This window comes from Doryrhamphus excisus, linkage group LG4 (genome assembly GCF_037039965.1).
Source record: "Doryrhamphus excisus strain RoL-2023G ecotype Guam linkage group LG4, RoL_Dexc_Guam_v1.1, whole genome shotgun sequence".
Classification (NCBI taxonomy): Eukaryota; Metazoa; Chordata; class Actinopteri; order Syngnathiformes; family Syngnathidae; genus Doryrhamphus; species Doryrhamphus excisus.
The window spans coordinates 4,757,953-4,784,452 of NC_136360.1; the positions used below are offsets into that span (position 1 = coordinate 4,757,953).

General features: G+C 38.4%; 3 protein-coding genes across 6 annotated transcripts; 2 read left to right on the plus strand and 1 right to left on the minus strand.

Annotated features, from left to right (window-relative positions):
• The first annotated feature begins 8,440 nt into the window (after positions 1–8,440).
• glrx2 (glutaredoxin 2) lies at positions 8,441–12,023 on the plus strand. Of its 4 annotated transcripts, none has more exons than XM_058073331.2 (4): positions 8,441–8,512; positions 9,175–9,241; positions 9,721–9,897; positions 11,521–12,023. In XM_058073331.2, exons 2-4 carry the CDS (start codon positions 9,176–9,178, stop codon positions 11,677–11,679), a joined length of 402 nt encoding a protein of 133 aa, XP_057929314.1. In that variant the 5' UTR covers positions 8,441–8,512; position 9,175; the 3' UTR covers positions 11,680–12,023. The 4 variants fall into 4 exon arrangements, with proteins under 4 accessions (XP_057929314.1, XP_057929313.1, XP_057929311.2 ...); XM_058073330.2 differs by having other exon boundaries at positions 8,489–8,571; XM_058073328.2 differs by lacking the exon at positions 8,441–8,512 and adding an exon at positions 8,519–8,721.
• A 404-nt stretch (positions 12,024–12,427) lies between these two features.
• Positions 12,428–19,348, plus strand: uchl5 (ubiquitin carboxyl-terminal hydrolase L5). The gene is made up of 11 exons (XM_058072941.2): positions 12,428–12,644; positions 13,055–13,118; positions 13,195–13,300; positions 14,472–14,597; positions 14,841–14,902; positions 15,193–15,323; positions 15,851–15,914; positions 16,630–16,732; positions 17,797–17,910; positions 18,756–18,854; positions 19,037–19,348. The coding sequence occupies exons 1-11, from the start codon at positions 12,569–12,571 to the stop codon at positions 19,079–19,081; spliced, it is 990 nt and encodes a 329-aa protein (XP_057928924.1). The 5' UTR covers positions 12,428–12,568; the 3' UTR covers positions 19,082–19,348.
• A 4,105-nt stretch (positions 19,349–23,453) lies between these two features.
• On the minus strand, positions 23,454–25,418 carry rgs2 (regulator of G protein signaling 2). The gene is made up of 5 exons (XM_058072942.2): positions 25,269–25,418; positions 25,100–25,177; positions 24,668–24,729; positions 24,363–24,529; positions 23,454–24,035 (listed from the first exon to the last, which is right to left on the minus strand). The coding sequence occupies exons 1-5, from the start codon at positions 25,361–25,363 to the stop codon at positions 23,844–23,846; spliced, it is 594 nt and encodes a 197-aa protein (XP_057928925.2). The 5' UTR covers positions 25,364–25,418; the 3' UTR covers positions 23,454–23,843.
• Between the last annotated feature and the right edge of the window lie 1,082 nt (positions 25,419–26,500).

The following is a 26,500-nucleotide window of genomic DNA, read 5'->3' on the forward strand; positions in this document are numbered from 1 at the left end:
GATATCAAGTGTGCTCTTGTAAATTGTGCTAAGTATGTTTGAAATAAATGAACTATGATTATTCTATAATCCTTGTTATTGCACTGTAAGAAAGATTGGAATAAAAGTAAGCATTTCTCTCCTGCTTCTTCTAGGATTTGTTTCTGCCTGCTCAATTAAAACCACCCCCTGCCACTTAGAGACACCAGTAATCAGTGTAATTGAAAAGAGCTGTGCTATTGAAGGATGAAATCAACAGGATGGTAAATTAAATGTTCATAAAATATGATGAAACCGGGGGCTGGAACCTGATGCCACCTGAGGCACAACTGACTTTCCCCACATGCCACCACATCATTAACCATCGCCATTTCTTCCTCAGCAACCTACTTAGTACTCAATGCCTCCATCTTGGCCCTTAAAATTGGTCATGTAAATGCTATATTAAAATAATTAGAAATGTTAACCATAATGCAAATGAATAAAATTGCCTTCCGGGAAAAATGTGTACATTAGGGATTATTCATATCAGTTTCGGCTGATTTCTGTGAAAAAGCACATGATCGGCATGTGCTAATAAATGCAGCTTACAGCTTGTAGGGTTCATCTCCCGCCCACATTTGCCTAGTGCTTAGCATGTTGGCCACACATCAGGAGATCGGGAAGATCTGGGTTTGAATCTCTGTTGAGCATCTCTGCGTGGAGTTTGCATTTTCTCTCCATACGTGCATGGGTTTTCTTTGGTACTACTTAGTTTCTCCCCGCATTCCAAAAATATGCATGTTAGGTTAATTGGCGCCTCTAAAGTGTCCATATATGTATGAATGGTTGATTGTCGATAGATGCGACCAGTCCAGGGTGTACCCCGCTTCTTGTCCAAAGTCAGCTGGGATAGGCTCCAGCATACCTGTGACCCTTGTCAGGATAAGCAGCACAGACTATTGATGCATTAACAAAAGAGAACAGGAAGAAAGTCTAAAGAAAATAGTAATTACAAAATGAACCTGTTTATTATATGAACCTGATCCCAACCCCACATATAATAACTGCCTCAATTTATGGTAATTGTAGTTGAAAACACATTTAAGACTCTGAAAGCTAATATCTTTCTCTGTATACGTCAAACTAAAAGGATATGAATACCGTTGACATCATTCTACTGGAATCATCAGGTGCCATTCCTCATAAATTACAGTACCACCTGCTGTGCGCTCTAACCCATCTGAGGTGATTGTGCATACCGACTATAACACCCTTGTTTTCCTGGCTCAGTAGCACAACAATCACTGTTTAGTTAATGTGTGTGGCCCTGCTTACCAATGCTTATTATGCAAATTTAGTCCAAGGGGAGAAATGAATGGTGTTAAGGTTGTTATCAAGACAGGAATACCGAAGTCTTAAAGGGAAAATTTAAATAATTGATTTTTTTTTTTTTTTTGCAATGCTTGGATGCCCACCATGTTGGCGGTATACCTGGAAAATGACTCATACATTGTGATACGTGCTTTCATGTCAGTTTTTTTTTTTTAAGTGTTGCGAGGGTCTGAATACTCGCCAAAGAGAGCGATAAAATCGCTATAATTGCTGGCACCACTTAGCCGACAATAGTCTAAGAAGTGTGTCCATGCCACCTGCTTGTCTTATCCAAAAGCACAACTTTGATACTCAACTTGGGGTAAAGTGTATTTGGGTTGCCAATTTGAGTTACAATAGTAATGTGTCTCTGGTAATCACTTCCATGGAGAAGCTTTATCAAGCTCTCTATGTTGAGGGACACACATGTACGTAAGTTCCCTGTGCGTTCATGGTACAGAGAAGATGATGTTCTACTGACAAATATCCTTCCAGACCTGGATCAGGGCATCATTCAACTCCTGGACAGTCTTGTGGTGCAATGTTGTGGCTGTGGATGGAATGAGACACAATGTCCCAGAAGTGCTCGATTGAATTCAGGTCTAGCGAGCAAGCGGGTCCACAGTCCACAGCATTAATGCTTTCACCATGCAGGGACTGCTGACATGATCTATTCACATGAGGCACAGCATTCTCATGCATCAGAAGGAACCCAGTGGTCACTGCACCAGCATCAAAACATGCCATATATCGCTAATTTGCGCAGATCAATCAATCTCCATACACTGTGCGAGGCCTTGCAAATATGTCCAATCCCCATAAAGATCACACTTCTGTAATGTTTGGTGAGAAACACAAGCACCAGACTTGATTGCTGGAACAACAGGCTTTTATTGCAGGTTGGAGTTGTCTCGCAACAGGCACAATAATCTCTAACACGGGCAGCTGTGGCAGTCATAAGCCACGCCAAATTAAAACTCAACTCTGAACCCTCGGTGTCACTTCCTGCCCACCCCCCAATGAGCTCCATATTACTGAAACACATTTACAACAACGCACACGAGCACAAGTCTTATTATTTTCTCCTATTGGGTCTACTATATATTTTTTTTTGTGTTCATTACTTTGATAGATAGAATTTCTAAGTGCAGCGAGGGTTGCGCCACACTCTGCCACCCTGCGCCACTTTGCACTGCGCCACATCATTAGAGCCCTTTATGGTTCCCGGGCATTGAAAGAACTGTAGAACAGTCGGCTTTACTTCTCAAGTACTTAGAGGCTATCCATCTACCGAATCATTTCATGAAGTTCAACTGCAGCTTCTGCTACAATACCCAGGGCATTTATTTTTAGAAGTGATGCAGGAATTCGAGGTTGACTGGTTCCTGGTCTTCCTGGCCCTGAGAGAGAGAAGACATCAATCTTCTGTAGAGAAAAGGCCTATCTATATCGACTCCATGTGCCCTGTGATTGACTGGCGGCCAGTACAGGTTGTACCCCGCCTCTAACCAAAAAGTCAGCAGGGATAGGCTCCAGTTCATTCTATACTGAACAGAATAACCAGTGGAGAATGAATGAATAAATGATATGCACAATATAAAGTTTAACAGTCTATAACAATTCACTCTTTTTTAACCTCTCTCCTGAATACAACTGGGATAGGCTCAAGCACCCCCGCGACCCTTGTGAGGAGAAGTGGTAGAAAATGAATGAATAAATGAATCACAAAGCACAGAACCACAATAATCTAGTGGGTAAAAAAAAAGTCAAATCAAATTAATAGAAAAATAACTAGACTTCATGCAGTCATTGTTGTCGTTTGCATTTCAGTCACAGCACTCCACTATTTCCTTTGTGTTTTGTCGACTTGGATTATGGCATTCTGTTTATTTACTAAACGCCTATGAGTGGAACCTATGAATATGACACCGCCCATCCTTGTGAGCCTATTTTCTTGGTTATTCTCATTGTCATGCAAAGCAATGATTCCTTCACAAGGTCAGCTTTTCCCTGTACAACATTAACTACAGTTCACCATTGCCATTCTGCAGAGCTAATAAAGTCAACTGCATGGAAAAAAGGAAGTGGATGTCAGACTTGTCATGGCACACAGGAGAAATTCATGTGGGAGGGGAGAGATAAGTAAGGTGTGAAATCTTGAAGGAGAAATGGAAACAGGGTATTCATTTAAGGTCTAATAGAGAGTTAAAAACAGTTGAAATATTTTTGTAGTTGACACTGATTCTGTGGAATTATTATCTTTATTCATTCATTCATTTTTGACCGCTTATCCTCACAAAGGTCGCGGGGGTGCTGGAGCCTATCCCAGCTGTCTTCGGGCGAGAGGCGGGGTACACCCTGGACTGGTGGCCAGCCAATCACAGGGCACATATAGACAAACAACCATTCACACTCACATTCATACCTATGGAGTAGCCAATTAACCTAGCATTTTTTTGGAATGTGGGAGGAAACCGGAGTACCTGGAGAAAACCCACGCATGCACGGGGAGAACATGCAAACGCCACACAGAGATGGCCGAGCGGGAATCAAACCCGGGTCTCCTAGCTGTGTGGCTAGCTTTATCTTTTTAAACTTCAAATAAACAAAACAGGGCTCTATTTTTTATATAATTTTTTTTTCAATGAGATTAGAGGAAGCTTAGTGTGCCAGGTGACAGCATACTGTGAAAACCACTATTAATTCATCTTTTCCGCTGTTTCGATTGGTGAAACGCAGGTACAGTCAGTGCGCAGAAAACACACGCACATACATGGAAAAGCCATGGCAACACAGAATATGTACCTGTTTGCCTGGTTTCATCTCCATGGTAACCAGTGATTGATCCCTAGAGTTATGCAGCGAGAGAAACAATATTAATGAGGAGCAGTTGCAGTGGAGGCTGGAAAGTGATGACATGGTTGGTGGTAACACAGCTTATTTGTGAATGCAATGCAAATGCAAATGGGAGGATAAAAGTAAACATTATGCAGACTCATTTGTATTTGCTTATTTATCTATTCTTACTACAGGCTTTGTGTGCTGCTTTGTACTGATCTATTTGTGGGTATCTGATCTTCTTTGAAATTCATATACAGTGGTGTGAAATCTTTTTTTGCATGTTTGTCACACTTAAATGCTTCAAATCCATCCATCCATTTTCTATACCGTTTTTCCTCATGAGGGTGGCGGGCATGCTGGAGTCTATCACAGCTGTCTTCGGCCGAGAGGCAGGGAACACTCTGGACTGGTCGCCAGCCAATCACAGGGCACATAGTATAGACAAACAACCATTCACACTCACATTCATACCTATGGACAATTTGGAGTCACCAATTAACCTAGCATGTTTTTGGAATGTGGGAGGAAACCGGAGTACACGGAGAAAACCCACGCATGCACGAGGAGAACATGCAAACGCCACACAGAGATGCCTGAGCCAGGAATCGAACCCTGGTCTCCTAGCTGTGTGGTTCACTGTTAATAAAACTGCCACGTATTTATATGAAGTAAGTGTTGCTTATTATGATCGAGCAGGGTGCTTACCATCTTCTAAATATGGTTTTGAACATTATCAGAACTCTCCAGACATAAAATAAATAAAATAACACCCATATAGTCACATTTACATTTGTATTAGTCATATAATCAGAGAAAATACGACATATTAGACATAAATGAAGTAGCAGAATCACTCATCAGCAGTACCATGTTGTTTTTTCTGTGGTGGTTATGATCTCATCAATGTATTTGCACCCTTATTACCCAATATAGTAGACATAATAAGAGTTAATAATGCATTTAAGATGTACCTGCTTGTGTGTGTCACAGTAAATATGTTCTCAACGGGACCTCGGTGATGAGTGGACAGATGTTTGGAGGACATGAAGTGACGTTAGTTTTAGTTTGTCATGGGTTACAGTCCCAACAGTAGCCCGGGGTATTATTATGATTATTATGTTATTATTATTATTGTGCCGTAGTTGTGAAAACATATATATTGTGTTAAGACATTGCTGAGATTCATTTCTTTTCAGTCAAGAATCATCACATCATTATGATAATACATTTGGTACAGTCTCAGATGTAGTGTGAATGCAGTCTGTGAAAATTTGACGGACATGACAACCATTAAGAAAATGTGATAAGTAGTTGTCTTTTATTCTGAGAAGACTTGCGACAAATGCAAATTTCATGGGAAAAACAAAAACAGTCAATCAAACTGTCAAATCAGTCTTTATTTGGACTGACTGTGCAAATTGTTAGTTCTGTTCAAACACGTGCAATGTAAGTGTCATTTCATAAAGTAATATGCCACATTCCCACCCACCTGCATCTGCATGTACAGAATATCAATATGGCAGCATAAATTGTGTATCTTTATTCTTGTTGTCTCTATGGCTCCAAATCCAATTACAAGTCCATGTTTCTCTGTGAGGCCTGTTTCAGCATCACTGTGTGCCTTTTGGCCAAAAAGCAATGTAACACTGCATCTTCAGCAAACGTATTCTTTATTGCCTGCCTCTGTGCTATCTGACAAAGATTATTGGGCCTCCGATAAAATGTTTATGTTAGCACAACTTCCTACAGTAGATTGAAAAAAAAATCCCATTGAAAATTGTTCAGGCTACTGAAAGCATCTGATAAAAGTACACTGGGGAAAGGATTCTCGGAGATGGATAGCCAACTTCAGGGGACTAGGATTATCAGAGATATAGACGACAGTACAGTAAAATACAGCTGGCATATTCGCCATATTTTTTATTTTTTTTTACAATTTCTATGTTGCAACAAATGCTGGTTGATTTGAGCATATAATTTGTATATAAGACAGAAAACTATAACGTCTAGAATGTTATTTTATATACAATATACTATATGTGTGTTTGTGTGCACTTATTAACCCTCAATTAATGTGAAGAAAATGTGATGTTTGTGGCTGCATCTTCAATGTTAAGCAATACAAAGCAACTCTGCCCTCTTGAGGACAACAACGAAATTGCACACGTCACATACTGGTTTGGAGTAGCCCAAAAAGCCTAAACCTTATCGGTACGTCTTGCATTGCCACTTCTGAGTGACGAAATTCCAGCTTGGTAAAACAACCGTGTTTATTGACGTCAACAGAAAATTTCAAAGTAAAGCACATCACTTCCTCTTCAAATCACATGCATAGAAGTAACCAGAATTTCATAATAAAATACAGTAATGGACCAGAAAATGTAAAAAATAATAGATTTAAACCAGTAAATCACCCATACTATTTTGTATACATATGGTCTTGTTAGGGTACATGCTGACTGGCTTCCAGCCTATCACAGGGCAAATATAGATTAACTATTCATACTCACATTCACATGCAATTTAGAGTCTCCTATGAGCCTAACATGCTTTTTGGGATGTGGGAGGAGTACCTGGATAAAAAAATACATGCAAACACAGGCAGATGCACAAATGAAGATCCAAACCCTCAATCTCCTGATGTACTCACCACTCATCCACAGTGTAGCCTCCAGCAAGTAACAATTGCCAAGCTTACACAACCGTATATATCACAGTTTTGTTAACTACAATCACCACCATACAACACAGATAAGTAGAAGTAGAGTTCAGTCAGTGTTTGAGCATCTTCCTCTGGGCCGTTTTATTTGCCACCTTGTATCAAGATCTCCAGGATTACTGTGCTCAAGGAGCTGTGAAATCTTCCCTGACATCTTGAGCCTCTGAAACAACTGGAGTCCGCCTCTCCTATCAAGGAAACACATGCTGGACAGCTTCCACATTGGATAAGAAGAACAACCCCAAACCTTCACACAGGCGCTAACGCTAACCTGCCATGCCACCAATCCAATCGGTGCCACCTTGCACGTCCATTCAAGAAAAAACAGCAATTGGTGTTGACAGCAGGCCAGAGAAACTAACTTGATGCATTGTTGCAAGCTCCTCTAAAACAAATTGTCAGCATCAATAGCACCTTCTCAGCTGCGTGACACAAGCCACGTCCAATTCATCAGATGAGACGCTACAAAACTAAAGATGACCCTGGGCAAAACCTCTAAAAATATATATTGTTATTATATTATTATTATAACTGTAATATAAAAAACAAAAATATTAAAACAAAAATATTGACACTTGTCCCGCATGTTCGGTTAATTTCTCTTTCTGTACTCTGGCCTGGTCGCCCTGGATGACTTGTCACATAACAAACTAACACCTTTAAAAGCATTGTGTCTTTAATTTCAGTATATGAACTCACACACTTCATAAACTTTGATAATTAAAAACCAATAACACATCGACACAGCCATACTCCTGCATCTTGGCTTTAAAGGAGGTTTCCAAGTAGATTACTTACGACTGGTGTGGGTATCGTGTATCATTTTAATGTCATTTTATTGACCAGATGGTATCGGATTTATGAAAGTGTATAGCATTAGAGGCCAGTTTAATTTACAAAAGTGATACGGATACTTAATCTTTTCAGCCATTTACCAACAGCAGATGGCATTGAGTCAACTTTGTGATGAATGTTTTTTTAAACGGAGTAAAAGACAAGACTGGTGATAGTGCATGTCATGTTTGTCCTGTTTAAAACTTAAACTTTAAATTTTAAATTATTGTTATTTTTTCTAAATTATTTAAATTATTTGTACAAATTACTGTTTACGCTGTACATTGTTCATATTTGATGTCATCTATTTATTCTCCACATTATTATTTATTATCTTTTATTACACGGGAGCCAGGCAGCTGTGTTATTGTGCAATGACAATAAAGAAAGTCTATGTCTATGTCTGTTTGAATGGGAGTCATATAAGCTGACTTCAATATTTGCTCTCCCCAAATGATTTAAAAAATCACCATGTTTTTCTTAATATGTGTTTTAATGTATACAGGTATTTTGGAAAATATGTTGCTATTCGATATTTGTCATAGTATATGATAATTATATAGATTTATTTGTTTATTTATTTGTATTTATTTTATTTTTTCTGTGGAGTTTATATTTTTATATAAATATCAAATAAATATGTTATATTGAACACTATTATCATATTCATTTCACTTTCTTTACTAAATTGGACACGCCTCCCTCCCCTGAACACCGCGCGTTTTTTGTGACGTCAGTGAGTTACGTTCACTTGCGTCAGTTACTACTTCCGGGTGTTCATGTAAGGTAGGCTCCAAGTGAAACAAATACAACGGACGTAAACAAGCGCCTAACAGCAATTCGAGGTGTTTAATTGCGGACATATATATTTTTTACAGTTACTGCATGTTTTGTCAACTAAAACTATTAGATTATTTTTGGGCCGTTTGTGGTTTTTTATCGATGTTTTCCCGAGCAGGATGTCTATCTCGAGCAGCGTGGACCGGTTGCCGAAGGTCATTATTTAAACATTCCTTCATTTAATGTATTACCTCACCCTGCTCGATCATAATAAGCAACACTTACTTCATATAAATACGTAGCAGTTTTAAAAACACAGCTGACGTCACTCACTTTAACTTTTAATCCTGGATTAACCAACCTAGTTGGTCACATAAACCTTTGTACAGTTAGTGACGACGCGACGGGACACCACTGTTTCAAACGTGGTGAACTACATAACGAGGGGTTTAATAATGGACATGTGGATGTTCAGACCAGCCGTTATCCTCTTGGGGTTCTCACTGATGCAAATTAGCGTTCCTCTCACATCTTCCTGTCATATTTTACCACTTTTAAGGTTTTAAGAAGCTGGGTTTTATTGTGGTAGTGGTAGTTGTGCAAAACTGTTCAGTTTTAACACTGATTTTATTCTGTGCTTATTTGTGTTAACGTGTGTTTTTTTCCAGAATGGGCAATTTTACGTCATCCCATACAGGGAGATCATCCAGTACGGCCTGTGTGCAATATGTTAATGTAAGAGGACACATCTCAATTGCTTTAGTAAAATATTTTAAATAGATTCCAATATCACTTATAACGGTCTTCACTAGCTATTCACATATCACCCATTGTATTCATGCTGCAGTTGTCATCTTGAGTTCTGTTTTGCTAGACTAGCTTGCTTCTGTTGTTGCTACTTGCATCTAAAGCTCATATTTTTGGGGGTTGGTGTTCATTGTTTGAATGAATCCAGAACATATCTTCCAATATACAGTCCCAACAACCTGCAGTGTATGACATCTAGGGATAGATTTAACATAATTATTTAGAAGCATAGATTATATGGTGTTAATTGTAACAAAAAAATACACATATATTTCTCCATTTAGTTTTACGACTAATATAGATACAATTGTTATTATTCTGTAGATATAGATTATAACAAGTTGTAAAGAAATTAGAAATGGATGTCCTGTTGGTATTGAAGCATGATGTTTTCCTTTTACTTTCAGGAGGTGGTGTCACAGAACTGTGTTGTGATATTTTCCAAGACCACGTGCCCATACTGCAAAATGGCCAAAAATGTGTTCAATGAAATAGGCGCCACTTACAAAGTTATTGAACTTGATGAACACAATGAAGGGAGGAGACTACAAGAGGCCTTAGCTCAGGTGACTGGTGCCAGAACGGTAAGGACCTCTCGTTGCTTCCGGGGATTACTTTAATGTTTTGTTTTGAGACAACACCTAATATTTTTTTATTAGCCACAAACAATCGCACAGAAAAAACACGATACATTCTTAATGCCGTCATCCCTCGCTACATCACTTGCCCCTTCGTTCTATTGCGGTTTTTCAAAAATGTATTAATAAATCATCACTGTTTTGTGGTTGAATATACCCTATTAATCGTAAAAATGTGCACATGTTTGCCCCAATTTTTCAAGTATAAAAATTCTAAATAAACTAAAATACAAATAGTGTAAGCCAGCCATTAAGCCCACTAACATGTGAAGGTAGCATTCCACATTGTTCACTAGGTGTCAGTAATTGATTGTGAGACCACCACGAAAGTACCATATATGAACAGATTTTATGGCAGGTTTAAATTATTTCACAACAGGTAGAAACATAATAACAATAATCATAATAACAGTGGCTTCATGGTTGTATGTTGGCCGTATAGTCAGGAGTTTTTTTTTCCTGCAGCAAACATCTCAATTACCATAAACTGGTAATAATTTATAAATGCATGTTAATATAGGTAAAATGTGCAGAATACTATTTTTTCCACGTTGTGATAATGTTTTTTCACCAAGCATTGAGATTTCGCACTTTGTTCGGTGGTCCTTCAATGCACCAAAGCTACTGTGAGACACAAAAGTGAAACTGAATCTACTTACAATCTGTCACTTTTATTGCAAATGTTGAATCAATATTGGAGGAGAACGTTGATGATTTATAATAATAAATGTCTATATGTACATATAAAAAGCAACACTTCTATGGGCGTGTCAAGTACTCACAGTTTTCTGCAATTCGATTCAATATTAATAAACGGAATAGTTTCGTATTTAGAGCATAGAAAACCTGCTTATGTCTTTCTTATTACGGTTTTTAACATTAGTAGAGCCCTATAGATGTGAAATAACACCCCTGTAGTCACTTTTATACTCCTATTATTCTTTGTTTACATCACACTTGTGCAGCATGAGATCACTGCAGGGACATAACAGACGGACGCCGCGAGTATCAAGCTAGAGAGCTACTTAGCATCTCCAATTTACTTGGTCTAATCATAAGTGTTTCAAACAGAGTGGGGAATAACGACAAAGAAGCCCAAACTTACCACTTCCACACATAATGGGAGGAGAACTTTTTTTTGTCTTTCTAGTATTTTTTTTACTACTAATAGGCCATAGCCAACCTCAAAACAGCATTCATTTATTCAATAGATACTATGGAGTCATAGACTGCCATGTCATTGACTGTTTTGTAAAAGTACATAAGATCTCAACATAGGCCATGTGACATGTTTCCCTCAATGAACCACAGTTTCTTAGTGCTGGCAGCACTCATGCAGCCCATGAACATTACAACCATCATGCATGACTGTAGGCAAGACAATTTTCAGTAAATAGTAAATATACTATACTGCCGTATAAGCTATAGTACTGTACTGTCCCTTGAGCTATACTGCTATAAAAAGTGGTTGCTGAAAACCTTGAATTCCCTCTGTGTCTTATTTACAAATGTGCCTCTGCGTTGGCGCATTTCTGACTGTCTAATATAAGGAATCACTTGTGTGTTCAGGTGCCAAGAGTCTTCATTAATGGAAGCTGCATCGGGGGTGGCTCGGATACCAAACAGCTCCATCAGCAGGGCAAGTTAGTGCCCCTTATCAAACAGTGTGCTCCCTGCTGTGCTGCAAGCAACGCTGAAGGCTCAGGCAGTGGACAGTTTGCAAAATGACTAACCGTTTTGCTTTCTTTCAAGCATGTATTTATTGAATGTTTGCTGGATCTTTTCTTTGAAATTGTGTATGACTTGAACACAGTTGTTTTTAACAAAGTGCACTCAATACTTGATGCGTGATGCACATTTTCATCCCGCAATTTATTACAACTTTGACATGATGTGCTTCAGTGTCTGTATGGCTTGAAACACAGTTGTTTTTATTTATCAAAGTACATATTTAACGGTGAAATATTCATGATGTAAAAAATGATCTAATTAAATTTCCATTGGACACTACCTCTAGTGTGATATGCATATTTTATGGGGCTCATTGAAATAAAACATTTTATTGAAACACATCTGCAGTGACTGTTGAGCTACCCTTCATTTTGAGCAACATTCTATAAGATGCTGTTTTATCCCAGAACTAAAGATCTAAAACTATGGATTTTGATAATCTATTGAAATCTACAGAGATTTGTTGTGTATACTATGTCAGTTTTTTAACCACCTTATACACATTCATTCCAATTCCTTATACACAGCCATTAAAAGTAAACGTGAGCTGTTTCCATCCAAATTATTGCTGACAGAGCACTCATACAAAATGCAACCTAGCGGGCTGATCTTTCACCTTTAGTTTATTTAATTACTCGATTGCTTTTTGGATCTTGTTTGAAACAACATTCAGCATCACTTCATATTTCATTGTGGGAATAACTAGGACAGGTTCGTTTCAGGCTGTGCCGGCTGTGTACGCCGTGGAGTAAAACAAGCGAACCCGCGTTGCCCACATTGCACTGGTTTCGCTCCTGTGTAGTCTGTGACATTAGCTTGACTGAGTAAGCTAGGTTTACATTCAATACATGCGCCTTGTACGCTTGAGTAAATAACATTAGAAATAATGGCTGGAAGTGCGGGAGAGTGGTGTCTTATGGAGAGTGATCCCGGAGTATTTACGGAGCTCATAAAAGGATTCGGTGAGTGTTTCTGAGTTAAACTGAACCAACAATTTCATCGTAACATAGCTACCTATTAGCCTGCTGCATTCGAGCTAATGGCAACACAGAAATTACCTGTGCGTTTTGCCAAACGACTGCATGAATAAAACAATCGTACGTAGAATCATACATTAAACCCGGCCTCGTATGCATTATGTGCAAAGTTTCACTGCTCTGATCAGAATACATTAAATAGACACGCTAATTGCTAGCATTACTCAGCGTTCAAAACAACAGCGAGTGAAAACCAGTCTGTTCAAATGAACGATACATATAATCACTGCTCAGTTTTTAAATTGATAAATATTACAGCCGTGCGTCTACATCCATTTTAATGCTGAAATTCCCTGAAATGTTTGAATTTCCGATGCTTTTGTGACATTTCTTAGGCTGCAAAGGTGCCCAGGTTGAAGAGATATGGAGCATGGAGCCAGAGAACTTTGACAACTTGAAGTACGTTCAATCAGTGTGCGTAACTGTCTTGTATACTTTGACTGGTGCGTCTTTTAATTTACATATCCTCTTCCAGGCCTGTCCATGGGTTGATTTTCCTGTTTAAGTGGCAAGCAGGAGAAGAGCCAGCTGGATCAATTGTGCAGGATTCAAGACTTGATCATCTCTTTTTTGCAAAACAGGTACATTTAAGTTTGTTCCTGGTGCAGTATTGCTTTGCATTTGCAGTAACTACACAATCAAAGAAGCCCAAATCTAAGAAAAGACGTGTTAATTTCTACCTTCATACAGACAACAAACTAGTCTGTCATCATGGCAGCAGATCAAGTTGATCTTTGTATGACATGAACAGTAAGTTAAATCGGTAAATGGAATTGCAAAGTGCAATGCCATAACACCTGTTTGGGACCCCGTTCCTGTTTGGAAGACTGTGCTGATGTACCCAAGTGTCGAGTATGTCAAAGGTTCACATATAACATGTTTCTCAGTAACAGCACAATCTTTTACAGTAGACCCTCACAACCTTTTTTGGTTAACACCAAAAATTTACTTCCAACATTTTGCCTCACTTTGTGTATGGCTATTGTACAATATAACGCACATCTTGTTGTATTAATTATACACTAGATGATTCAAACTATATTCTTTATGTGGTTTATCACAAAGCATCCTTGTTAGCATCCTTAGCTTTCTAACAGAATGGCAACAGTAAAAGGATATCAGCTATATCATCAGTGGTTGACTGTCATCAATATTAACACATTTTTTTTTATAGTTTAACAATTATAGTTGTGCATGCAAACAGTTTTAAATGAATATGAAGGATAAGAAATGTATGAATTAACATTTAAGGTTCATTTTACCTTCACTGAAAAAGTGGCAGGGAGTACCTAAAATGTTTTGTAATGTTCAAATTTATTGTACTCGGCATGCGGTTTGACTCTTGAATACATTTGTATGCTTCACAGTTCTCCATTTTGTTGCATTGACCTGGTTTCACTTTTGTGTTCAGTCTGTACACTACAGATAAATCGATAGATATCAGTTTCTGAATAGGACTTAAAATGTTGGAGTCTGAAAACATTTCTGTCATTACAGAAATAATTGACAACCACTAGATTGTGCAGAGGCCTGAAATTGTCCCCTGTCCCCTGGGCTGCACTTTGGCCACCACTGGTATATAGGGAACCTACAGTGCCATAACAAATTGGAGTAGCATTCCATTAGTATTTAATTAAATTCTATCTAAACTTCCTGTGCTGCTTCACATAATGATCATTAGGCTGTGTAGGGACTGATAGATCTCTCTTCTCACCCTTTTAATGGAAATTTATTTTACCTCTGTGATTTCAGGTCATTAACAACGCTTGTGCCACCCAGGCAATTGTCAGCGTTTTGCTCAACTGCTCCCATCCCGACATGCTACTTGGAGACACACTCGCTGAGTTCAGAGAGTTTTCACAGAGTTTTGATGCTGCAGTATGTTTATTCTTTTACACTATTAATCAAAGTAATTGAGGATATGGATGAATTTTGCCATACTATTCAATAAATACAATGTTCTTCGTAGCAATAGCAAAGTGATAATGAAATTGATGCAGACCCCTCCATCTGAAATCAATGATGCAGCACATTTTATTTTCATGTAGTTACCAAGTGGTATAAGATGATATTTCTACAAAACTGTCAGTTGTATAATCATCTTTGCTGTTTGCCCCACAGATGAAAGGTTTGGCTCTAAGCAACTCAGAAGTTATCAGACAAGTTCACAACAGCTTTGCCAGGTACGTCCTGCATTTTGGAAGGTTCTGGCTTTCGGAACGTCACAGTTTGAGTCCTGCTGCAGACATATTGCATCTACCTGTTGGAGAGATGCTAATCTGCGTTCAGAGGACAGAGACCGACAGTCTCAGTATCAACGTAACCCTGTTTGGGTGCTTTTTCACTCTGCTTTGCTGCAACAATGGATACACAGAGTAAAAACTGAATTTCCCTGGGGAATAAAAGTTTGTATAGTAGAAAAATTTTTATTTGTGTTTACTGAATAGATGTTTTCCCTTTTTTGTATATGCAGACAACAAATGTTTGAGTTTGATGCAAAGTCCTCTGCAAAGGATGAGGACGCATTTCACTTTGTGAGTTATGTTCCTGTAAATGGTCGACTTTACGAGTTGGATGGACTTCGAGAAGGACCAATTGACCTAGGTAAGAACACAAACAGAATTTTGTCGGACACAGAGTCGCGCTCTCCAGAGGTAGCTCTTTATTTGGTAGGATCCAATCACGAGCAACCTTACAACCTATAGTTACAGTCTGACTCACGGTGTCATCTTAGAAAAAAAAAAGTCAAGTCATCACACAGCAAATTAACACTCAAAAGGTAGATAGTAAATATAAATAAAAGTACAAATACGAGTTTGACATAAAAAAACAACTATTTTAACGGCTTCCCATAATGCATTTCTTCCCAATGGATCATTACAATGCCTCATTCAGCTGCTTCTGTCCACTAGAGGGAGCCTCCCTTTCTTTCAAAGAGTTTTCTCATAGCTCTATGGTTTCCTCACAGACTTGCCATGTGTATATTTGCTGCTGTGGATTACAGAAAATCCTCAATACATCTAATCTTATGCAAGCTATTTGTAAAAGTAACTCAAATTAACAAAAAAATTGCACAACTTACAACTTTAGTCTGATTTCATCTTTTTTCTGATTTCCTTTTTCTCCACTAGGTGTGTGCAACCAAGATGATTGGATCAGTGCTGTCCGCCCAGTCATTGAAAAAAGAATACAAAAGTGAATATTACTTTTTATCATATGACTATATACTTTCATTCAATTCCAATGAAATGTGTTGTGGCCATAAACTTGCACAGGAATCCCTCACCACTTCACACTTTGAAATGTTCCACTCTATCCTGGTTTTCCACAAATATATGAATAAATCATGTTATACGTTATACGGCCTATTAGTAAAAAAATATATATTTATGCTAATTTTACCAAATTGTTGCCTAAATTAAGCATTCTCAAGCATAAAAATGGAAAAATGAACAAACATACAAATATAAAGCTTTCAGAAGACTCATTCAGGGTAAGGTGTCAGTCAGGGTAATGTAATGTTTGTTGAGACACACAATCACCAGATTCAATCGCTGCAACAGCAGGGTTTTATAGCAGGTTCCAATTATCTGACAAACTGTCTGTCTCCCCACCACACACACACACACAGACACACACACACACATATCACACGCATCTCCCATAGCAATGGAACACATTTAAAGCCACAATCACAAGTTTTACTTGCATCTAAAATGGCTTATTTTATTTATATCTTATGTCTATTATATTAGGTAATATGTCTGTAAAGATGACTATGAAATGATGGCTCTAGTCATGTTTTAAAAATGTAATCAGAAAGTTAACAGATTTTCTATAAAATATTACATTTTTTTCATGTTTAATGTGACACTTTTACATAGTGTAACTGACAGGGCTTTCTTCTCAGGTACAGTGAAGGGGAGATTCGTTTCAACCTGATGGCCATCGTCTCAGACCGAAAAATGATATATGAGAGGAAGATCGCAGAGCTTCAGACGCAGCTTGCTGAGGTGAGAAAGAGCAAAACAGTTGAAGCTTGAAGTTAACATTAATATTCCAAACAGATAAATTAAGGGTTGCAACTCGTGCTCATTTATTAAAAATTGGGATCGATTGGCCACTGATGGGTATCGATTCATTTCTGTAAAAAAACACAAACTATAATAAAAACACACAAAAAAACAATCTGCCTGTGGCAACTAATACTCTATGCCTACTGCATCACGTAGGGTTGCAGACAAAATGACACGTCTTGTATTGAGCTTGACACTGACTAGACCAATTGATTGCAGAGTGCTTGATCACTTTCTTTCCAAATCCATCTTTCGTCGAGTATTGCATCTTTGTTTACTTGCTTTGCCGAGCTGTCACTGGCTGTACTTTGCATTGGCAGCAGCCAGGTAGTATTCTCTCCCTAGCTTCTGGTTTTTAGACATCCAAACGTGGCTTTTTACCACAGTGACATTTTGTTTCTAAAACGAAATTTCCAGCTTGTTTTGAGTAGCTCCCAAAGGCTCCAAGAATATTTGCTTCAATGCTACAGTTCCCGGGTATTCGTTTTACTCCAAAACATGCATCAAATTAATATTCCACATGCAGTAGCTCAGTCACTCCTGTCTTATATGTGTTGTTTATCTAACCTTTTTCTTGTAATGGAAATGTTTACTCTGTTGTAATTCATAGCAGTATTGCCACTGGGTGTTGTCTGAAATGTCCTCTGTTTCTGTCATACAAAATCTCATCTTGCTTAGTCATGCTGATGACAATCAATGCATGCGATGTGAAAGCCTCAAGCATTGAACGTCAGCAGAAATAGTTTTTAGCTTCTATTTTCAGTCAACCTAGAGTGAATAAATACAGGACAGGGTTTAAATAAAATTGCTTTATCTTTTGTTTACTCTGCTGCAAAGCAGTTTTACAACAGATGAGGTCATTTGTCATTTTGTCTTTTTTGGTGTTGCATTCCGCCTGCTTGTAGCAGGTGTAAGAAGATATGTGATTGAACCAGCATTGTAATCGTGCAGAACTTCATCTAATCTATATACATATAAACCTCTATTTTTGTGCTTTCCAGGATGAGCCAATGGACACAGACCAGAGCAGCACATTTCTAAGCTCCATTCAGTCAGAGATTGCCAAGTACCAGCTTCTTATTGAGGAGGAAAATCAGAAACTTAAAAGATATAAGGTTGGTATATTTGATTTTCTGCATTTGATAAGTTTACCGTCTTACAAAGCTATGAACAGTCCAGAATTTCTGTAGTAGTGTTATTGTAACCGAGAAACAGAATATTACTTGCCCCATAAGTACAACACACTTGCAACCCCTCTGACTATCCTACTTCACCTATGTGCTGGCCAGGGTCAACAAATTTCCCCCAACGTGGTCAGGATGTAAATCCCGCTCAATCTAGCAGCAGCCTGCAGTGATTTCATAGCCTGTGTAATATAAAGAATAATAGTATAAAGTATAAAGGGTGTAAAAGTGACTAGTGGGGCTCATGTCTGCAGGTCTCCAATAACATTAAAACCTGATTTTAGAAAGTCATTAACTGGTTTTCTATGCTGGAACTACAAAAATATTCTGTACATTAATATTGAATCCTACTTTGCAGAAATTCACTAATTGCAATTAGGTCTGGAAACCATTAACCACCATAACCGAGGGACAACTGTATTCTCTTGGCATTCTGCTCGCAGAAGTGACATCACATCACATGCTCAAATGGTCAAATCTATCTCTTTTAGTTATGATCAAGCTATCGTAAACATTCTGGACTGTTCTATTTTCAATTTTTTTCTATTTCTATTTATGGACCATTCAATTTTAGTAAGGGAAAATGTGTTTCCTCATATAGTAAATGTCTGATCACAAATAACATTGAGGCCTTGTATAAACGGCAGAGGTTTGATTGGTTTACTCTTAATTAAATTTTTTGTACTATATCTTGGTGAGGTCTAGTAAGATTGATTTTCTAACCATCCACATCATCATCCGCCTTTCCCTCCTTGGACTCCTGTTTATTCTTACAGATTGAAAACATTCGAAGAAAGCACAACTATCTTCCCTTCATTATGGAGTTATTGAAGACGCTGGCAGAGCACCAGCAGTTAATACCTTTGGTGGAGAAGGTGAATGTTGTTTCACTGACTTTTTAACACATTTTAACAAAGAAATATATATATTATTAGAAAATAGCGCAAATATAACTGTTACTGTTATTGACACAATTTTGAAGAGAGATTTGATAATTTAGTGTTTTGGCAAATTCAATGTGAAAAGTGCACTCACTGAAATGTATTGTTTTTACCAGGCGAAGGAGAAACAGAACGCCAAAAAAGCCCAGGAGGCCAAGTGATCATGGTCACACTTACTGTATTACCTACATACACACACTGGCCCTCAAACACAGAGGCCCTAAGGTCATGATCTTGCCTGTGAGCCACATAGATTCTGTACATCTGCCATATACACTTCTGCAGCACTTCTTCACTGTGTTATTGCATCCAGACTTCCGAACTGCGTTGCAGGTGTAGCAGAGTGTTCATCAGCTTCCATGCATGATTGAAGAAGACATGTTTAAACTGTCTTATTTTCATAATAAAAGTGTCATTAAATTTGCTAATTGATGTGTGTTCATGAACAGATGTCCCAGTTGTTCCTAAGCGTTCTGACAGCCATCTGTCAGGAATAGCGTTTTAACAGTCTTCACACCACAATCACTTTTGTTCCTTGCAGTAGAACCCGACTGCCACCTACTGGTTGAGGGAGTATTATTACAGTGAATTGATATACAATTCAAATCCCATGAATGCCATTGTAAGATGCACTAGTAAGCACTAGTAACGTGATATACTTACAATATTTGCTTTGGATGCATCCGGATTCAGGAATAGTCCACGTTTGTTATTTGGGATATTCACAAGTCCAAGTCAGTCTCATTTCTTTGTTCACAATTCCAATTCATGTTTCATGTATTTGGTTACAAGTCAAGTCTCGGGTCTTTGTGGTGTTAAACTTGTCTTTGGTGACATGTCCAAGTCAATCTCGAAAAAAAAAACCTGTCATGTACCTACTTTGCCATAACAGCTGATGCCTAAAATGGTTACCATGTCAAAAAGGAATTAGAAAATGATTGTTTACGAATCCCAAAACACGAGTCTTAAGTCATTTGAGCATTGATCCGAGTCAAGTCTGTTTGTGTCCCCATCTCTGAAAGTGACAACGAGGCTTAATAATTGTATCGGTAGCAGACTGCTAGAGTTGGGGCTGCCAGGGATGAGAACTGAAAAACCAAAGAGGAGGTACAGTATCTAAAGGTAGCAGGAAAATGTAAAAGACATGGAATTACAAAGAGCTTTGAATGCATCTGGATAGGCTCCTATCTGTGTCGAAAATTAACCGAACCATAAACTCAATACCGAGGTACCTTACTACTAAGTAGAAGTGCACGACTCGAGACTCACCCTACTACTTACTAAAGTCGTCAGAAATCAGTGTTTTTGTTCTGCTTCTCATAGCTGTGTGTAGTTGTTTTGGACATACAGTATAGCAGCCTTTTCAATGGGCTTCACATTGAAGGTTCAATGAAGGTAGTAAAGGGGTTGTGTATACATGAACATTGTGTACGTGCTCAGGTTTGCCACATGTCTGGAAGGCTTTCTTAGAATGTGTTCCTATTCTATTTTTGGCTCCAGTGTTTACAGACTCATAGACTCATTGGACTTACTTGTCAGTCACATACAGTGGATTCCTCATGGCAAGAAATGAAAACCTGCAGGTTTTACTACAAGCCCCAAGAGAGCACACACTGAGTTTCATTATCATGTCTGACGTCAGACCACACGCATCAGCAAACAAAGACTTCATTGTGAAGGCTTCATAATTCTGCAAGTGTTACTTTCTAGAAAAGGTATAATTATTAGTGGGCCTTAATGTTGCTAAAATGGAAAATGAGCCGCCAAACTAAGTTGCACTGTGTGCAATGACAAACGTCTAACATCCACCCTAGCAACTGGATGGTGTGGTAGACATGACACATGACATGACGCTGTATGTCAGGGTGCGCAGACTTTGGTCAAGGAGGGCCACAAACTGAAAAATGAAAGTATGCACAGACCACATTTAGTACATTTTGTAAACATGTAGATGTATGCTAATAAGTATATGTATTTATAGATTATACAGGTGTATATACAGTATTTCAAGAAAAAAATAATTTCAGCTCAATACAGTACATTTCAGGTGCTCTTTGGTCTTTGCTCTTTCCTAATTTTTGCTGTTTCAAATTTCCAACCAGTCCAAAGTGTACCCTGCCTCTCACCCCAAGACAGCTGGGATAGGCTCCAGCATACCCCACGACTCTAGTGCGGATAAGCGGCATAGAATAGAGTATATTCCAAATATTGTAACTTTCTTCTTGTCAATGTTCTACTCATAATATTATGACTTTATTTCCATAATGTTGTGACTTTCCAACTTTATTTTCTTTAGTTTCTCATACTATTTGTCATAATTCATTCTTTATTTAAACTTTGTGCAAGTGTTGTTAAATCTAAAATTGAACTTAAATTATGACTCATTACAGTCAAGACTTATTTGTTCACTTACCTGTCATTGTTTTCTAAGTATTATGTGCAGACTCATAAAAAAAAAAGTCAGCCCGCCGTGGTGTTTGAATCTCCACTAGTAAGTAAGTAATCATTGGTATTTGTCAGAAATTAAGGGCATCTGAAATTTAAAGGACTCAAGCCAAAAATCGGTATGCTGTGGCGACTCCGTAAACAGGAAAAAGCGGAAAGAAACAAACAAAAACAGGCTAATAAAAAAAAAAAAGAACACCCCTGTTCTATGTAGTACGCATGGGCACCATGTTGGTGACCTGTGGTCTAGGCTTTACTTAGCTAGGTCTGGTCTACATACAGTGTACACCATACTACATATACTACATCAGGAACTTCCCACAACCACATGAGACCTGCAAGCCTGCTTTTTATTCAGGTTTTTAGTTAATAATGTGAGAATACTAGAAAGAAAGGCATTGCGACATACAGAATGTGAAATGCGGATACCAGCATTTTGTCAATATTGTGGTGAAACGAGCATATTCCATTTATTTGGGTTTACATATGCTATGAAAATACATGATACAGAAAAAGAGTAGCTCTTGACCATTTTCATTTTGCAAAAGTAGCTCTCACAAGAAAAAACTTTGGAGACCCCTGACTTCGGGAATGCGTACTTGGAGAGTCATATTCAAATGTGTTGAATTGACCTGGTTCAAAATGTAATTGTTTTGTGTTAGTGCATACACAGTACATGGTAATGGTTTTATTTCATTTGAACATGCATCAGATTACAATTGAGTGCATCACATAATCAGAACATTTGTTCACTTCCTGCTTTCCATAATACAGTTTGTTTTTTTTTTTAGTTCTCTTCAATGTTCTACTCATAATATTATGACTTTATTATGACTTTATTTCCATAATTTCCATTTTTTTTTTTACATGGCAGTGCACTGAACTGACTGCTGTTCATTCCATACTCACTCAATTCTCATTCAATTCTACAGAGGTTCTAGTCCTAAAGGTGATTGAAACATCGGAAAAGACGGAAATCATCAGTTGTTACCATAAAATCAACATCGTTCCGGGAGTCTGGCCACTATCATCATCTTCTATGAGTTTGTGGCTTCCATATCAGAGATGAGACACATGACAAGCTCAGTGTACAGTCTGCCAAGTTTCCTTGCTGTGCACATACCACTTGGAACATACACTCGAATGATGACAGAGCACTATCATCTGCTCACAGAGGAATGTTCCCAAACCAAGAGGAACATTGTTCACTTGTAGTATGACACGCCTATCATCTTGTTATTACTGTCGCATTCACTGGAGCAGATCCTTTAACATAGTCAAGGATACGATTTTTATCCTTAATGATGGTTCACCAATCAATCAAAAAGATGAAAAAGGAGAAGGTGTATGAGGCGCTAATTTAAAGAGCAAGTTGCAGCATTTGCTGGTTCACACGCACTAAGGAAAATGGCAAAATTTGCTGATTGAGCATTAGTCAGCTTGTCATCACAGCTTCACCTACAACGTTTTCTCTTGTGCAGCTCATGAACAAGTTACTTACTTACACATTAATTATTATAATTATCCGGTACATACTATTTTAAAACTTTTACTCAAGTCATTCTTTGACTTGACCTTTCACTTTTGCTCAAGTAATTTTCACCAAAGGCTGCACGGTGGTCGAGTGGTTAGTGCGTAGACCTCACAGCTAAGAGACCCGGGTTCAATTCCACTTTTGGCCATCTCTGTGTGGAGGTTGCATGTTCTCCCCGTTTTCCGTTTTCTCCCGGTACTCCGGTTTCCTCCCACATTCCAAAAACATGCTAGGTTAATTGGCGACTCCAAATTGTCCATAGGTATGAATGTGAGTGTGAATGGTTGTTTGTCTATATGTGCCTTGTGATTGGCTGGCGACCAGTCTAGGGTGTACCCCGTCCCGTCTCTCGTCCGAAGACAGCTAGGAAAGGCTCCAGCACCCCCACGACCCTCGTGAGGATAAGGGGTAGAAAATGAATGAATGAATGAATTTTCACCAAATTGTGTAATTCATACAAGATTGATAAGAACAGAAAGTGAACCGTGTGTTTTTGTATGCCACTTTTCTTGCAGGAGTAACCTCAGAAATAATCAGAAAAATTTGTTGCATGGAAAAATGCATTTTAATTTTAGAGCAGGCCAGCTGCCCCAAATGCAATGTTAACAAAATACATTCCAGCCAAGTCACATCATATATCAAGTGTAAAAGCATTCACATTGGAAGTGCTGGTGTCTTGCAGCAGTGTACAGAATATCACATCACAGTATAATACATTCCAATATTTTATAAAGTCAAGAACATATAAATTAAATCACATCAGGCAGTAATGAAGGACGTCCTTCGTCGTCATGCAGCCATCATTGAAAGTCCTTCATTCTTAAGTTGTGTATTTTCCACACTTGTTGCGAATGTTTATACTCAGTATTAGGGTATCTTTGAGTGAGGCAATGCTGGGATAAGAACTTCATTCCTGGTCCATTTGCACATTTAGAGTAAATTAATTACCGTGTTGTTTCCTTTCCTCTCCTTGCAGCTGCACACAGTTCTTTGTAGAGGTCAGAGAGGATAAACCTTGGGTAGGAGTTGTTCTCCATCAGAGAGTAAATCTTCCCCTGGGCTGCCAAAAAGCTGGTGGCATTTGGCTCATGGAGACTCTGGATTATGTCATTTTTTGTGTAAAAGTCAAGATTGACCTGTAACAAAAAGAGAAACACTCACAATGAACCTCCAATCAAAATCACCAAGATGGCATATTTTCATGTTCTGCAGTGGTTCTCAATTATTTTCTTCCAGAAATGATTTGAAATGATATTAAGAAACTAATAATATCTAATTATTTATCTGTACAGTACAGGCTGAACTTGGAACTGAAACCAGCAAAATCCAACAAAAGCATACAAGTGTATTCAAGAGTCAAATTGCATGCTGAGTACAACAAATTCCTACATGTTGGCAGGTCTGCTCTAATATTGACAAGCACCAATGTAGAGTAAGTCGTTTCATGAAATTTGTTCAGTTACCTCTTTGGGAGCTTCATTTTTAATGAATTCCTCGTAAATGCTTTTGGCCTTGGACGTCAATTCTTGGTGTGATGAGAGCATCCTGAAATCCTCACATGCTGTCCAAAACTCAATGTTCTCTTCACAGAACTCGGTCTTCAAGAAGATGTAAAAAGCAGCCTTTCCGTCTGTGGGAGCGACAGGGCCAACAAACATTAAAATACATCTCCTACCATAGCCATCACTGGGATGGATGGTAATAAAAACCTGACCTTTGAAACACTCTTATGTAATTTTAAACAAATAACGTGTTGAATGATGCTTACATTTATGACCGAGCAATTTGTCTAGCGACTGCGCCCACTGGCTCACATCATCTGCAGTTGGCCTGAAGGAAGAGAGCAGAGATCAGTCAGCAGATTATTAGTGCAGACTAGTAGTGCTACTTTTAGGCAGGGATGGGACCAAGTTGCCACTTTGATGCATTTTTTTTTTTTACATTAAAGATGCTAAAACCAATCCGATATAGGTTTACATGTACTTAGACATCTGAATAAAACATCAGCATCACAATCAATTTATTTTTGTTTTAGAATATGCCAATAAAAAATGAGCGACAAACCAAAAATGAAGTCATGGTAAAAATAATTTTTCCTAAAATGGACATTTAAATCCAAATTATAGCTATTTTAAGGGACACATTCAAATCCATTTCAGTTGACATCTTAAATGGATGCATTTGTAATGCAAAGTCTTACCTGTGAGGTTTGTTCTTCATTGAATGAAGTGAGTTGGTCTTCAAGAAGAGACCCATTCTGTGTTTCCAGTTTTTCACCCTGTCAAAAAGATGCAGTTTAGTGAAGCTCAACCCCCCCAAAAAATATTATCAGTATTATCTAAATGAAGTTGAGTCTTAAGTTAACTTACTTCATCCCTTTTTTGTCTTTAGATAAGTCTGTGAGTTTCATGCAGTCGGTGAATGCCATGTTCCAGTGTGATAGACTAGCAAGGTCCTCCTTCATGGTTTTATCTCCTTTACCTCTCCCTCTTGACTCGCTGCCTAACTTTATAGTTTCCCTCCAGCAGTGCGCTGCAGCTGACAAGGAGGAGGCGGGCCTGGCATGACAGATCTTTTACACAATTGGCTCTAACATTTAAACACTGACAAGCCTATTTGTGACTCAAGGTTCCAAGGTAACGATTGTTGTTATGAACAACACACCCACACCACATAATATCTATAGGGTCTCTGTCCCTCCTCCAAATTATATTTTTCAAACATTCTTTTTAAACTTGATTGCCCTCTTTGTGTTTAGATTCATTCACAAAGCACCACTCCTACGCCTAAAAAAATCAACCACACAAAAAAAACACTCTAGGCATCAGGATGCCACTCCGTGATTGAGGAGTTGTCCTGCATTTTTTACATGATGTCAAATATACAGGTACATCTTTAATTGTGTCATTGTTCGCAATGTGCTGCGTTCATGCTTAATGAGTCACGCAGCGTGTGTCTCCAACAGATAAGAAGCAAATCAATGCTGGATCTATTGACACAATGGCAGTGATGAAATACTTCCTTCTATGGTTCATTAAAAAATTCTTACACTCGACATCATTAAAGCGGTGCCAAAGAAGTTAGGCTGGCTTCCCTCTGTGGTAATTTTCCATGCTAACCAAGAGCAAAATGTGTGTTTTCTGCTTTTAGTGTGCAGCAACATTTGCACAAGCGCTGCACACAATGTAGATGGTAGTTCTGAAGGTCGCAAGTGAAGTGGATCGTCTTTAAATCGAAGACCTGCTGACTGGTGTTGACATAATTGCTTGCACATTTACTTTCATCAGACATATATAAGTTACATTGGAATGCATCACATAGCACAATTATGTGGGTGTTTATATTTACATTCTTTTGTTTTCATATAGGACTGCATGTCAGATGAGTGGTTAGCGCGCAGAGCTCACAGCTCGGAGACCCGAGTTCAATTCCGCCCTCGGCCATTTTTGTGTGGAGTTTGCATGTTCTCCCCGTGCATGAGTGGGTTTTCTCCGGGTACTCCGGTTTCCTCCCACATTCCAAAAACATGCTAGGTTAATTGGTGACTCCAAATTGTCCATAGGTATGAATATGAGTGTGAATGGTTGTTTGTCTATATGTG

What these genes read in the sequence shown, in the direction of transcription:
- glrx2 (XM_058073328.2), top strand. Translation starts at nt 8,612, where the DNA reads ATGTTTTGTCAACTAAAACTATTAGATTATTTTTGGGCCGTTTGTGGT. An exon ending in CCTGTGTGCAATATGTTAAT is followed by an intron (nt 9,242 to 9,720) that starts GTAAGAGGACAC and finishes TTTTACTTTCAG; the next exon opens with GAGGTGGTGTCACAGAACTG. An exon ending in AGGTGACTGGTGCCAGAACG is followed by an intron (nt 9,898 to 11,520) that starts GTAAGGACCTCT and finishes TTGTGTGTTCAG; the next exon opens with GTGCCAAGAGTCTTCATTAA.
- uchl5 (XM_058072941.2), top strand. Translation starts at nt 12,569, where the DNA reads ATGGCTGGAAGTGCGGGAGAGTGGTGTCTTATGGAGAGTGATCCCGGA. An exon ending in GGAGCTCATAAAAGGATTCG is followed by an intron (nt 12,645 to 13,054) that starts GTGAGTGTTTCT and finishes GACATTTCTTAG; the next exon opens with GCTGCAAAGGTGCCCAGGTT. An exon ending in GTTCACAACAGCTTTGCCAG is followed by an intron (nt 14,903 to 15,192) that starts GTACGTCCTGCA and finishes TTGTATATGCAG; the next exon opens with ACAACAAATGTTTGAGTTTG.
- rgs2 (XM_058072942.2), bottom strand. Translation starts at nt 25,363, where the DNA reads ATGAAGGAGGACCTTGCTAGTCTATCACACTGGAACATGGCATTCACC. An exon ending in CAAATTGCTCGGTCATAAAT is followed by an intron (nt 24,530 to 24,667) that starts GTAAGCATCATT and finishes TCGCTCCCACAG; the next exon opens with ACGGAAAGGCTGCTTTTTAC. An exon ending in AAAATGAAGCTCCCAAAGAG is followed by an intron (nt 24,036 to 24,362) that starts GTAACTGAACAA and finishes TTTTTGTTACAG; the next exon opens with GTCAATCTTGACTTTTACAC.